A 15,437-nucleotide genomic window follows, 5' to 3' on the forward strand; every position below is an offset into this window, starting at 1 on the left:
TGTCTAGTAATAAATTTGCACTTTATTCTAAACCTTTGCCAGGTGGCTCTATTATTTTGACCACCACTGTATATTTCAAAGGATCTACCATATGCCATATTCCTTGTTTGTGCTAGGAGGTCGATAATAGGTAATACCAAGCATTCTAATAAAACCTTGCAGAAAGAACATAATTGTTGTACTACAAACAATAGAATTTGTTGTTTTAGAACACACCTATATTTTCCTTGATCACAAAAATGATATTCGAGGAAACCACGGTTTAGATTTGTACTCATCTCTACCAGGAAGCTATTGGGATAATGAAACATGACAACTGTTTAAGTGGGAGGGCAGAGGAGCAGAATTTGACAACCATTGCTCACTGTGAGATGACATAAGAATCACCACACTGAGGTGTGTTGCATAAGTCATGATAATTCTAACTGAGAGGGTGGTAAGCTGACGTTAATGCCGCCAGCTAGCCTTCTCGCCACTATAAAGGTGCAGATGCCCACCCAGTTGTTGTCATTTCAGTTGACAAGAGCTACTACACAGTAGTTCAAACATCCACCTTGTTAAATTTTTGTTTTTGTTTACCCAGGTTAAAGAAATCTGCTCTGAGTTGTAATTTATACATTGTCCTTTGATTTTATTAATTTTTTTATGGCTTTGCTGTTGAATTGTTGCTCTGTTTCCAACCTGTAGTTATCTCCATGCATCTCTGTCTGTTGCTATCTGGAGCTAGTTCTTCCCTTCAGTCTTTCGGATGCTGTCAGCCCACTGTAATTGCAGCCTTCCGCCACTGTGCCTTGTTCTTGGTTGGCATTTCAATATCCTGCTGCTCCGACACCTTCTATCCTGTCTTGGGACATACCCTGCTCATTTCCATGTGAGTATAGCTTTGCGGTGGATCATATCTCTCGTCCTGGTTCTTCTTTACATATTCATATTAGGTATCCTGGAGGTAATGAACTTCATTTTTAACATCCCCCTGATGTAAATACTCAAGTCAATTATTGGCTTAGACTTTAGGTATTCTGTCTCAAAACGAGGTCCCTAGAATGCTTCTTTCCACAGTCCGCTGCGTAACTCGTAGTCTTTTGGTGTTATGTCGAGTCAGCATGGCTGTTTCTAGACCATAGGTAGTAACTGGGACGATATGTGCGTTGAATAACTTCCTCTTAATACTGATTGGGATGCCTCTGTCTTTGGGGATGAAACCAAGCTTTCCAAAAGCACCCAACTCTGAATCACTCTCCTGGTTATTCCTGCTCCTTGATCCTTCTTCCCAAGTTTGATGCTGTGTCCGAGATATACATACTTTTTGACCTGCTTCCAAGTCAGGCCTTCTATGATTGCACTGATACCATCTGGGCTCACCACCTTGGTAGTTTGAAGATTCATTTCCAAAGCAGCCTTTTGTAATGCTTCATTCAGCTGTTCTAATATAACCTGTAGTTCCTGTGGTTTAATTGTAATCAGAACAATGTCATATGTGATATTTAGATGATTAAGGAAGTTTTCATCTATGCTGACCCTTTTCATTCCCACAGCAGCTGTTTGTATAGGCGAGAGTGATGAGTTTTGGAGGAATAGTGTCTCCCTGATGAACGCCTCTGTTGATTGGTATCTTCTCCACATTCCATCATCATCCACTTTCACATGGGGATTAGTTGATACTCCATAAGAGTTTTGTGTGCTGGCAGTCATTCCAGCATTCTGCAAAACTTTGTGGTAATCGGTAAAAGCAAGGTGCCTTTGGTCTTCTCAACGGGAGAGTGTGAACAACTTGAAGGTAGTCGATAGTACTGTATTCTTTTCGAAATCTGGCTTCTGTATCCTGCCAAGCTTGTGGTATTCTGTCTTTCTGTAAGCACTTGTTGAAGATATCTAATACTGCTTTCCTGTTCTTCATATTTTGGAGTGTAGCATAAAGTTTTGGTCCAACAATTTCTGGCAGCTCTTCTTAAGCAGGAAACTTCTTAAAAGGGGTAATGCCCACTGTACCTTGAAATACATGTGAAACACACGGCCAATATTTCCTTGTTTGTGAACAATACCGAAATAGGCTGATGTATAAGAGCTGCTAACAGAAAGCCACAATATAAAAATTCAACTATCATGACAATATTTTTAGAGATAAAGTAAAATAATTGAACATACCATATTATAAAATAATATATTTTATAAGAGAAGGAACATATTATATAAAAACGTTGCAAGGTTTGCTTATTTTAGCAGGCAGAACCATTTCCTTCCACACTTCCCTTTCCTCCGCACTTGCACGCTCTGCTTTGCCACAAATTGTTTTGTAAACGATGCCGGCTCGATTTTTAAAGCAGTCCAGCCACCCATTCGACGCAGTACCCTTAATTTGCATGCGGCTTTCTCCTGCACAATAGTTTAAACCATATTAGCAGAGCTTGTTCTATTTCATCGTACTTTTTCAGATTTAACTTCCTTACAATTTGCTGAAGTATTCCCTGCAGAAGCAATGATCTCTTCTTTCTTTGCTATAATGCCGTTCAAAGTAGACGGCGGCATCCCCAGCACCTTCGCCAAAGCAACACAGGAAAGTGTAGACGACTCCACTTGCCCTATAATCTCCACTTTGTCTTTTATTGTTAGTGCCTTTCGCTTGATCTCTTTCCTCTGAGTTCCTCTCATTTTCACTTAAAACATTTGTACATTGATATTACAAGTACAACTAACTTCACCGACTCCTATTCATACTAATTACGACGCTACACTATGTTTGGCAATCCGTAGCTTAGGCTTACAAGACGCAAAGACAAGACGTGTACTATACAGTTTGTTAGCATGTGCTTTCTATCTTCCTCATACCCCCGACACCTGCTTCAAGGATAACGGCAGCAAATGGGAAATCTGGCAACTTATTCTTAGAGATTCTTAGAACCTAGGCCTAAATCGCCCCTGCATTCCTACTGGTTGTCACGGCAACGGGCGTAGTTTCTGGCTGTTTCACAAGTACCGCATGGCCAAGCCAGTATTGAGTTTATTTTCTCGCTTCAATCCTCTTCATGCTATAGGTAATGATTAAAAGAAACACAGGTTCGAAGTTGCAGAAATGAGTGCATGGAAAAGTATATGGGGTATTACGTGGGAGTGGTAAAGGTGCAGTAGCAATGCTAGCACATGTAAACGTAAACAGTTTCTTTCCCCGCGAGAATTTTATTTCATGTCTCCTCATCCTTGTGCTACGTTCTAATAATGCGATGTAATAATTATGAGTGACATGATAATACAATGTTTAGCTCGTATAAAGGTAAAATTAAAAATAATTTTCAATTTTATGCCAACACGTGGTATTGCAATGCCTCTGTGTGCCTCCCACCAACACCCAGTTGGCTATCAACATTCGCTCAACTTCGTAAACGATCGGGATCTTTCGGCCGGCTGTTTGGCGGCATGTGTATCAGCTAGCTGCTGGCAAGTCGGTTGTTTCCTGCATACAGTTGGGAAGTTGTTTTTCTTCACCTCACTAATATTAGACACGAAAAATCTTGCTAGTTTAGTTCAAAAACGTAATTTCCTCTACGTTAAGACCCATAAGTATTATTGCAACAACACCGTAAGAGAGAATGCCTGGAAGGAAATAAGCAAGGGAATGAAAAATCAAACAAGTTAGAATATTCAATTTTGTGGTAGATTGGTAACAGTAATGTTGTGGACAAATACACTTTACGGTTTTTAATTAATGTTTAGGCCACCTCGATTAATGACTTCACCCTGTTGCGGCCTGCAAATTACTGCATTAAAGTTTTATCAAACCATCCATTGCGTGCTTTGTTTCCCACGTAGAATCCCATTCGATTCTATTCTATTCCGCTAGATGGAACGGTGGAGTGGAAATTTCGACTGATGGGTTCGATGATACAAATATTGATTCCTATAGGGAATCTGAAATATTTGTTCTGAATGGGTACACAAGGTGAGAGTGAGCATCTGGTGTCCTTGTTGTCATAGCGTGACGTCGTATGGCCTTGGCAAGCCCGCACAGGTTCTGTGACACCAGAGACACACCGCGAGCGCGCGAACGGTCTAAAACAGGGTGCAACTTGCGCGGAGACTGGAGGGTTCTAACCATGGGCTGCTCTGAGCGGACATTTTCTATCTCAAGGGGCTCTAAAATCTGAACTGTTTAACCGGGAAGTATATTTACAACAGAACACTTTAAACGGGAAAAATGTACATATATCTTAATGCAACTGATCAAGGGACCAAGAATATCACACTTCTTAGGCGGGAAAACTTCTTATGCGGAAACTTCTTAACCAAGTTTCACTGTATTTTTCCTTCATCCCCTACTGTGTCTGTGTTCAGGAACTGTTGAACAATAAAGTTTTTTGTAGAATTCCTGGATTTCTCTTATTATTTATGCCTACACGTAGCTCGACAAGACTACAACAGGTGGACCTCTAGGATTGTTCACTGGAGACCATGGGGACACAAGAGAGGCATTGGAAGACCCCAGAAGAGATGGCTCGACGACGTAAAGCTGTTGGCTGGAACACGCTGGTTCCAAGTGGCTCAAGACCGAAGACGATGGAAACATATGGAAGAGGCCTATATCCAGCAGTGGATTGAAATAGGCTAGAAAAGAAGAAGAAGAAGACTCTTTCACCATAGCAGTTCTCTCCTGGCCAGACATTATTGCTGTTGAGTGTGTGAAAATTTCAGCAGTAGGCATACTGAATGTCCGGCCCCGCGGTGTAGGGGGTAACGCGTCTGCCTGTCACCCGGTAGCCCCGGGTTCGATTCCCGGCCGGGTCAGGGGTTTTTAATTGTAAATGGTTAATATCGCTGGCCTGGGGACTGGGTGTTTGTGTTGTCCTTAATGTTCCTTTCCTCACATTCAACACTACACTTCCGCTATTATACTTACACGCAGGTTCCTCTCATATGGTGAAAGTAGTGACAAAAGATCTGCAGAGGTCGACGCCAAGAATAAATATAATTTATTATTTTAAAAAATTAGGCATACTGCATGGCATTTTTGAAACTGAACATTTTCTAATAAAAGCATTAATTTTAAACTAATAGTTACTGATGTTTGTCAGATTTTCTGTAATACTTTTTTATCCCTTTATTTCTGTCCTTGGAGGAAAAGTTCTGGAATGTAGTAACAGTTCTAGAATTAACTCAGTCAACTGAATGATTTACATTTTATTACTTTACTACTACCACAATTATTGAAGTCTAATTGTTAATTATAATTGAAAAGTTCTTTTTAATGATACTGGACACTTTTCCTAGTTTGTTCATATAATAGCTTCAAGCTTTTAATCTCATCACACTGATCTTTATTATTTAACTCTCATGTTGAATAATAGATTAGGATTGTTTTCAATTGTTTCAAGCAAAACTACCCCTAAATTTGGTTATTGTTCGGGAAAGAGGCCATTAGCTCGACAGTACTGTAGCCCAAAAAACAAAAATAGTTACATAAGTAATGAACACAATGACACTTATGAATACCTGAAAGAAAAATGCAATTTACAAAATGACTTAAGGGGGAACCTACACCTTTGAACGTAGAAAAATGGAGTGTATTAACCCATTCGCATCCTATTTAAGTACTATAGCAGTTCACTGAGAAAACACTTTAAATCCCGCACTACGGGACACACTGTGAGGATGTGGGCCACTGGTGAAATCAGCACCAAAAAAAAACACTGAGGGGGTCTTATACCTTTAGGAGTTAAAAGCGCGCAGATCTTCAGTGACATATCCACAGCCTACACAAAACTGGCCTACTGGGAGGTCATGTGGTCTCGCCGTAGACTTGCCCACCGTCATCATTTGTATCAGTTTCCGTGTCATCAGCACTACTACACGCATCACTCGAACACGAACTAAGACCTTCAGGGTCTATTTCGTCGTCACAAACATCTCCGTCTTCATAATCACTCTAAAACACTATCTGTTAGCTTTCGTATTCCATCAACACCAACACATCTGCTTGACGCCATGGTTGCAACTGACGTGAGTGAAATAATATGAACAAAGATTCTTTTATCTCTTGTTCCAGAAGTGTGTGATAACCTGGAGCACAGGAAATAACTAAAGCCACATGTCTAAACTTCAGCTCAAAATGCATACAAGTGGCATCTGTAAGTTAGTAACTGAACTACATGTATTGATATACAGCATTGCATTGCCGCGAACTGAGCTCATCATTGGATTCATATGCCATGAATAACTTTTGCGAGGTAGGATCGTCAAATGATGCGATTGGACTAAACTTTTCTTCTGCAGCAATAGAAATGAATACTAAAAGGAAAGAAAGGTGGTGCAAAGTGTAATTTATGTGATTTACCCCACTCAACCCACGAGGAGGGTAACACAATCTGTCATTTCATTTGAGTCTGAGCTTTCAGTTTATGGTGGATGGAAAAGATTTGTGCTCTTTTGCTCATAATTTATTGAAGGTAATATTTTTAGCACACATTGATGGCTATCAAAAGAAAATCATAACCCAGGAAGTAATTCTCTCGAGTTCCAGTAAATAAGGTGCATTGTAATATTGGTTTTTCAGTTATTAGCTTTGAAAGTAAAAATAAATCAGGAACGATTCACCATTTTGAGGAGTCGTGAGACATTTCAATGCAGTCAAGCATTGGTCATTCATTTTTTTGTTTTGTTTTGCAGGGTGCTTTGTAGCTTAAACTATGTTCTGTTCTTCAACCACAGTTTGAAAAAAGCATAATTCAAAGAAATAGTAATGCTTAATTTACTGTATATTTAATTGCAAATAGTATTTCATCCATTTTTGAAGAATTGCCAAAATTATTCTGTTTCACTTGTTTTTGCAAATAAGCAGTTTTGTTGATATTAACAAAGAAGATCCAATATACAGTACTCTGGAGGCAAGAATTTTAAAAAAGATGTTGCGCATGTGTCATGACAGATTAAACAAAAATGTGATTCTTCACCTTCTTCTTCTTCTTTGTAATTTCATGGACTTGCATAGAGTTACATCCAATCACTACTTTGTTCTTTGAAAAGTATTAAATTGTATTTGTATTACTGGTAGATGGAAGTCGACTGTTAAGTGATTTTGAGTAGTGGGAAGTTTGGTTGGTATTAATCACTTTTTAGATGGTGAGATGCAAGAGAAGGCCTGAAGGCCTTAATCTTGCCAGGTAAAATAAAAAAAAATAAAACATTACTAATCACTAGGCTTATAAATTACGACCATTTTGATCAAAACAGCTCAGGTCTCATGCTTTGCGTTATAATGCGTTTGCTAAATTTCTCCATTTTATTTAAAGATTGTTCCAGTTTTTAAAAAAAAATTAGTTATTTTATGTATTAATCTAGTTTTGTTATATATAGCCTAATTAATATACATGTAAAATAGGATTTGTACTTGGATAAGCGATGATAATAATAATAAATAAGAATAGGCCACAAAAAGTAATTGAGGACTATGGACTTCTGTACAGATTTTTAATAATGGACTCCCAGCCAATAAGCTAATGTTTTGTCTGAGATGACTAATAATTTTTCCTTGATCTTGGAAAAGGGCCGATGACCTTCGATGTTAGGTCCCTTTAAACAACAAGCAAGCCTTCTTGGAAAGTCCATACCTAGATAGCAAATTTTTTCCCCTGTAGCCAGTGGTCGAATAATACAACTATCATTCATTAGATCAGTTTGATTAAGTTTTCCCCTGTCAAAATTGATGGCAACAGATTTTGGACCATTCAGCGTTCAGCCTAAGTACTGTTTCTTTTGTCTGGCTCCATGGCTAAATGGTTAGCGTGCTGGCCTTTGGTCACAGGGGTCCCGGGTTTGATTCCCGGCAGGGTCGGAAATTTTAACCATTAAGGTCAAATCAAAAGACCTGCACTTGGTGAGCCGAACCCATCCTGGGATCTCCCGGCACTGAAAGCCATACGCCATTTCATTTACTATTTAAACACTGATTCATCATCTTAGTCAACAATGCATCATGTTGTTTGTTGTTCATTACTACTACCATGTCATCAGCTAAACCCATACGTTGTGTTATTTGAGGGAGGTCTTCAAGTTTCTTTTCTTCTTTTTCTACAGCTTTCTCCACAGCTGTGGGGTCGCGGGTATGAACTGCGTCGCACACGTGGATTTGGCCCTGTTTTACGGCCGGATGCCCTTCCTAACGCCAACCCTATATGGAGGAATGTAATTACTATTGCGTGTTTCTGTGGTGGTTGGTAGTGTGGTGTATTCTCTGAATATGAAGAGGAGAGTGTTGGGATATACACAAACACCCAGTCCCCCAGCCAGAATAATTAATCAGAAGCGATTAGAATCCCCGACCCGGCCGGGAATCGAACCTGGGGCCCTTTGAACTGAAGGGCAGTACGCTGACCATTCAGCCAACGAATCTGACGTGGGAGGTCTTCAACAATGCCTTTTCTGTGTGTATATGGCCAACTGAATCAAACGCCTTTGAAATATACAAAACCATGAGTGATACATTCCCTTTCCTTGAATTTGCAGCATTCAAGATGCCGTCTAAAAGTGTAATGTCAATGTACATCCCTGTGGAAGAAGAAAACCCTCGGGTTGTTATGAAATGAGACATAGCTTTGCAATCTCTGATCAAAATTTCTTCTAAGCAAGGAATATATTGCGACTGGACACCAAATATTAGCATCAAAATCATCACCTTCTTTAGGAATAAGAATTGTCCTTGCTAATTTAAAATATTTTGGAACAAACCCACAACTGAGCATTTTGGTATACAGGAATGACAGAATTTAGTACTTATTATGTTCCAAAAATAGGGCAATTTGCAGCTATGGGAAAGGAGCTATCACTGAGATTAAATACTCTTAAATTTCTTACCTGTAAATATTATTTTATTTAGGGTTGTTTAACCCTTACTGGACCAACAAAAACCCCTCCCTTACAATAAAGACTGATTGATGGATGCACTGCCTAAAACAATCTGTTGGTGGAAACCGTTATTTCTATTTAGATTCCTTTTGTGTTTGTTTTGTATTTACTGTGAAAAATGACAATTTAACAAGAGAATCAGGTAGAAATCTTGAGTTTTAAAAAATTAATTCTTCCTCCACATAGAGCAGGCCTTTCCAACTCGAGCACTTGGTGCTGGGGCGCACCAGCGCTGCACTCAGCAGCACCGTTGCCTTCCTTCTCCACCTACCCTACGCAGTGGTCGGTGCATGTGTGTTTTCAATAGCCCACTTCATCTTGTCGCACGGAAATTGTAGCACCGATCCACACACTGTTGGATCCCGGGCGACACTGTTCGACAAGCATATTTTTGAGGCATGCGGCACCAGAGAGTGTTCGACAGATGGCAACATGTCTCATGCCACACAGCCGCACGCTACATGTGTTGTGTTTCTTCAATTGAAAGTCGACTGCAGCATGCTTCACTGTCGCATGCTCCATGTCGCCCAAATGTTGCTTCTATTCTTACTTACTACAACCCAGTACAAAACAAAAACATAAATACAAGCGATATGGCAGTTCCCAGTAGCTCCGCTAGATATCAGGAGCTCATACTTGAAATACTAAACAATGTACAGGAAGATTGCATATCCAGATCACATAACACCGTTAGAGTGTGTACGAGTCCTTTTCTATGAATCTCCAACATCCTCCCCACCCTGGTCTATCTCGAGTGGGATGACCAGCTGGACAGGTCGTGTCACATTGTTTCCGTCCGAGGTGCGAAGAATAACCGTTCTAGTTCACCCGTCACGTCCTTCGCGTAATTCTTCGACCAGTGCTTTATTCCACATGTGTCTTGGGCGTGTATCCTCTTGTAGTAAAACTACGTCACCGACCCTGATTCTTGACCCGTGGTCTTTGGGCTGGCGAACTTCGTGATAATTCCGTAATAGTAGCAAATACTCCTTACTCCAACGTTTCCAGAAGTCGTCAGTCATTCGCTGGAGTAGTCTGAAGGTTCTAACAAGGTCTCGCCTAGGTGGTTCTGGTCCAGTAGGTATCGTGGTGAGTCGATCGCCAACGAGGAAGTGGGCTGGAGGCAATACACCACCATTGTCATCATGTTCCGTCAAGGGTCTTGTGTTTAATACGGCTTCTATGCTAGTCAAAACAGTCCGTAGCCCTTCATCATCAATAGTGGAACGTCCAAGTATTTTCCGTAGACATCGCTTGGTGAGGCCAATTAGTCTTTCCAACCACCCTCCCCACCAAGCGGCACGTGGGGCAATGAACTTCCATGTGATACCTTGCTGGGCCATATAGTGGTGTGTCCGTGCCGCTGTCAGTTCTCTCCACAAGTCTGTTAACTCTGCGTTCGCTGAATGGACCTTTTCTATGAATCTCCAACAGCTTCAGTGGAATCCCGCCTTAATAGACAGTACATTCATTCTTATTCTCTGTGTGTGTATGTGTGTGTGTGTGTGTGTGTCTCATTCTCAGTGGAATCTATTCGGTAGAACAGATAGCGGAACAGTTGGTTTCATCTTCGTTAAAAATTTCGTTTAATCCTTCATGGGTAGATTCATATTTTGTTCTCAGTACCGAAGGGAAAGCTCAATGTTTAATTGTCATGTCGTTTTAAGCGTAAAGTCTTCAACCGTTGGACTACACTACCACAATAAGCATGTTTCAACCTATGATGACATTGTTGGCGTAGCAAGAACCGAACAAATTGCTAAGTTAAAATTGGAATTGCCAAGTTCTTCAGAGATAAGTAATAACTTACTCATTAGGAATGGCGTATGGCTTTTAGTGCCGGGAGTGTCCGAGGACATGTTCGGCTCGCCAGGTGCAGGTCTTTTGATTTGACACCCGTAGGTGACCTGCGCGTCGTGATGAAGATGAAATGATGATGAATACGACACATACACCCAGCCCTCGTGCCAGCGAAATTAACCAATTATGGTTAAAATTCCCGACCCTACCGGGAATCGAACCCGGGACCCCTGTGGCCAAAGGCCAGCACGCTAACCATTTAGCCATGGAGCCGGACACTCATTAGGAATTGTTTTACATGCAATTTAGGGGATTTGTTTTCGTTTTGGGGTTTATATTATTAAGAACTGTTTAGAATTAGACTTAGATGTGCTGCTAAGAAAACACAAAGATAATTATTTTACCTCCCTGTCCCACAGATACTTGAACACACCACTTTAGAAAGCACAGTTTGAGCAAGTTATGGGCTATTGTTGCTCTGAAAATCGCAAAAATTGGGCGACCCTTTACTGATGGCGAATTTGTAAAAGAATGTTTAATAGAGTGTTCGGAGGTATTGTGTTCACGTGCTGTGGCCCACTTTGAGGCGATTAGCTTGTCAAAAAAAAAAAAAAAAAAAAAAAAAAAAAAAAAAAAAAAAAAAAAAAAAAAAGACCTCTCGTTGTGTACAGGAACTTGGTGCCGACTAGAAACAGCAATTGCGGAACAAATGCGGCACTTTCCAGAAGTACTCGATTGCTCTCAATGAGACTATTGACAAAAGTGACACGGCACAGCTATCTATTTTCGTCAGGGGAGTCGAAAAAGATTTCACCATAACTGAGGAACTACTGGACATCATTCCGCTCAAAGATACTACCACCGGCGCAGATATATTTGCAGCTGTTGAAGAAAAAAAAAAAATGAAATGGCGTATGGCTTTTAGTGCCGGGAGTGTCCAAGGACAAGTTTGGCTCGCCAGATGCAGGTCTTTTGATTTGACACCCGTAGGTGACCTGCGCGTCGTGATGAGGATGAAATGATGATTAAGACGACACATACACCCAGCCCCCGGACCAGCGGAATTAACCAATTATGGTTAAAATTCCCGACCCTGCCGGGAATCGAACTCGGGACCTCTGTGGCCAAAGGCCAGCACGCTAACCATTTAGCCATGGAGCCGGACAGTTGTTGAAGAAGCAATGAACAATATGGGCTTATCACTCAGAAATCTGTGTAGTGTCGCTACTGACGGAGCACCAGCGAAGTCGTCTGGTGGGCAAGGTTTTACAGGCTGCATCAAAACGAAGGTGCGCGATGCTGGGTTACCACCAATATTATTGGTACATTGTGTTTTACATCAAGAACAATTATGCTCAAAGAACTTTTGCAACTTTAAATCTGTTGTGGATACTGTGTCAAAATGTGTAAATTTCTGCAGAAAGCAATGTTTGAACCATCGGCAGTTCAAAGAATTTTTAAAGATCTCGAAGCAGAATGTAGCGATATTCCCTTTTATTGTATTGTGCGCTGGTTAAGTTGCACGAATGTGCTAGCAACCTTCTTTACAATAATTGAAGTAATAATTGCTCTGTTCATGGAGAAGGAAGGTTCTCCACTACCAACTTTGCGGAAAAAACAATGGGTAGCTGACCTCGCTTTCTTGGCGGGCATAACGTCTTATTTGAATGATTTAAACATTTCATTGCAAGGGAGAAACAAATTGATTAGCACCATGTGTGATTAGAATTAAGGCTTTCAAAATGCAAAGTTTGCCGTTGAAAAGTCAGCTTGAAGCCGGAAATTTTGACAATTTTTCCTTCATTAAAATCATTGCATTTGTCTATTTATGAAAATCTTGAAGACTATCAGACGTCGTTACAGATTTTTCACTCTGAATTCAATGCCCGATTCAAATAAATAAATAAATAAATGATAAGGCACCTCAACTTGAAATATTTATGACCCCATTTTCAGCGTGTCTTGAAAAATCACCATCATATTTCCAAACAGAGCTGATAAAACTACAGTGTGACGCAATCCTAAAGGACAGGTACTACAACTAGAGCGGTGATTTAATTTCCTTTTACAAAGGTGTTCATCCACAAGAATTTCCCAGACTTCAAGCACTTGCCTTAAAATTTACGTCAATGTTCGGTACAACGTAAGCATGCGAACAGATGTTTTGAATTCAGAATTCAAATAAATGGAGAACTAGGACTTCTCTGTCTGATGCTGACTTAGAGGCTGTTATTAGAATTTCTACTGCCAAATCGATTGTACCCAATATTGGTAAATTAGTCGCCTCAAAACTATGTCAACAGTCGACTTAAACACTAAATGTACATTGAGGCAAACGCAATGTATGTACAGAATAAATTGTGTGTTTATGTGTTCACAGAACTGTCGTGAATAATATTGTTTTCATAAGCTGCGCGCTGACTTGATGACCTGCGCTTCTGCCTCTGCCACTTCCCCTCCTTCCCCCACCACCTCAACGGTGCTATAGTACAGCGCCGGGGCTGCTGCTGGGGCCCTGGGAGCACCTCAGTTGGAATCGCTTGACATAGAGGATGCCCACAGACAAAGCATACACTATACAGTGAATACTGATTAAAAAAGAAATAGTTTGTAAAGAACTCAAAAAATTAAAACAATTGTAAAATTAGAGCTACAATATTAAACAATACTAAAAAAAGAATTTGTCAAGTTAAAAGCTACAAAAACATTTAATAGGTTATACGAATACCCTGAGAAGTAATTCTTACAAAACTTTAAATATAATTATAATTTGGATTTGAAGCCAGTTAACAGATGATGGTGTCTCAAAATGAGGATAGACCCATGAGAGTTTTTAGCCCTCCCAAGTTCATCAGTGTTGGTCCTGAAGACTTGATTTCTACCAACTTTTTGAGGATTGTCTCCCTGGCACTATGTATGTTTAGTCCTCAGCCCGAAGGCTGGTTGGATCCTCAACAGTTCCGCCATCAGCTGTCATAGATGGCCTAGGCATCACTGAAGAGGCGTACTAGGGAAATGAGAAGTGAGGTAGTTTCCCGTTGCTTTCCCCACTGAGCCAGAAGTTGCTATTACATATCAGTCTGCCAAGCCCACTGAAATGCATGCACCAACTGACCCTATGAGCAATATTTTCACACCATTCATAGCAGGGACTGGCTGCAGAAGGAATGGCATTACTAGCATCACTCATACCTCAGTCACTTTCATTTTGTCAAAGCCAAGGATAAAGCTGAGACAGATCAATGAAAGTAACAAAATTGCTCTAGCCTATACCAGAAGACATAGTGCACTGTAAACACTAGGTCCCGCCAGCAAAGGCACTATATATTACGTATTTATGAAAGAACTACAAAATTTGATTTTGTCTTATTACTGGGCAGTAAACTGCTGGTCTTTCTTTTAATGCATTTTTATTAAAAATGCCTGGACTAAAATGGTTAACTTGTCTCTCTGGTTAAGAAAAGGCACTTCAGATAGCCTCGAAAACAAGAACCCTAAAATAAAGAAGGTTTCTGTGTTTCTCAATAAATAGGAATACAATTTGGTAGGTACATTTTAATCGACTTACCCCGTTCTTCTCGCAGACACCACCAGCATTCTTGAGGTCTCCAGTCCATGCCAGTCCGAGTGTCCCCATCTCAAAGTCTCGGTAAGTAAACATGTAGGCCAAGCAAAACGCATCGTAGTCCTCTTCTGTAAATGTTAAATGAATTAATGTTATAATGTATTCAACAACTTTGACCAATCTAAGAATAATATTTAGGTCTGCAAAGTAATTTAACCATATGTTCTTGCAATTGCTATCAATTTTAAGACCCAAGGTGCTAGAATTTTTTCCTGGAAAGGAGTCTTTTCATGTACCTGTATATCTAACCAAATTCTCAATTGCCGAGCTGAGATCCAATCCCATAGCCTTGAGCATAAAAACAAGTGAGTGTGTTGATGATGCACATTCTTCTTTATAACGTGCAAACATAGTCAGAATATTAGTCAACTGTTATACCTGAACATTCTTGTCCATGGTGTTGGTTACTGTACCTTGTCTAATTCTCGGTCGACCTACTTGTTCTTTTCTTCCCTGGTGATTTCAACTCTAGCTCTCTCTTTTCCACACAATCTTCGTATCTGTTCATTACATGACCATACCAGGGGCGTATGCTGGTTTTGAAAGTCAGGCACGCTCTTGTTATCACTGAGGGACTGAGTAAGGATGATTACTAACCATTTATAACTATATATTTAGAATTTTATGAATATTTAATTATAGAAATTAAACATTTAATTTAGAAATTGTTTTGAACTACTTAGCCCGCCTGGTGACCATGATTGTTAAGGCATTGAAGTCTAAACGGTTTGATACCATGGTTAGCCGGTTCGAGTCCCATTGGTCGAAAAAAATTCACCATCAGAATGTTGGCCGGCAGTGTAGGGGAAGTGGTGGTATACAATTTCTAATCACTAGATTGCATGCCAAAAGCCTGGATTAAATTCCAAACCTCTCCGCAGTGATGTTCATTTGTCCGTCGAATGGGGACGTTAAGCCTCTAGCAGACCCCTTGGTGCTATTCGACAGGAGTAAGCTATGTGCCGGCACCGGGTTTCACCCTCTCCCTTCTTACTATCACATATGTCGTCAATCATTTCATCTCATTTACTCCTCTGATGAGGTTAACGTCAGGAAGGGCGTCCGGTCATAAAAACCCGCCACGACAGTTTCATCTCACCTCATACCCGAACCCGTCGAGAAA

At 40.4% G+C, this 15,437-nt stretch overlaps 1 protein-coding gene across 1 annotated transcript in view; it reads right to left on the minus strand.

Annotated features, from left to right (window-relative positions):
- Kul (Kuzbanian-like) overlaps positions 1-15,437 on the minus strand; it is a 1,041,359-nt gene that overhangs the window by 100,372 nt on the left and 925,550 nt on the right. Inside the window, exon 6 of the mRNA XM_067141147.2 lies at positions 14,258-14,382. Within this exon, the coding sequence (XP_066997248.2) occupies positions 14,258-14,382 (125 nt within the window). The remainder of the gene's footprint in view (positions 1-14,257; positions 14,383-15,437) is intronic.

This window comes from Anabrus simplex, chromosome 1 (assembly GCF_040414725.1).
Source record: "Anabrus simplex isolate iqAnaSimp1 chromosome 1, ASM4041472v1, whole genome shotgun sequence".
Classification (NCBI taxonomy): Eukaryota; Metazoa; Arthropoda; class Insecta; order Orthoptera; family Tettigoniidae; genus Anabrus; species Anabrus simplex.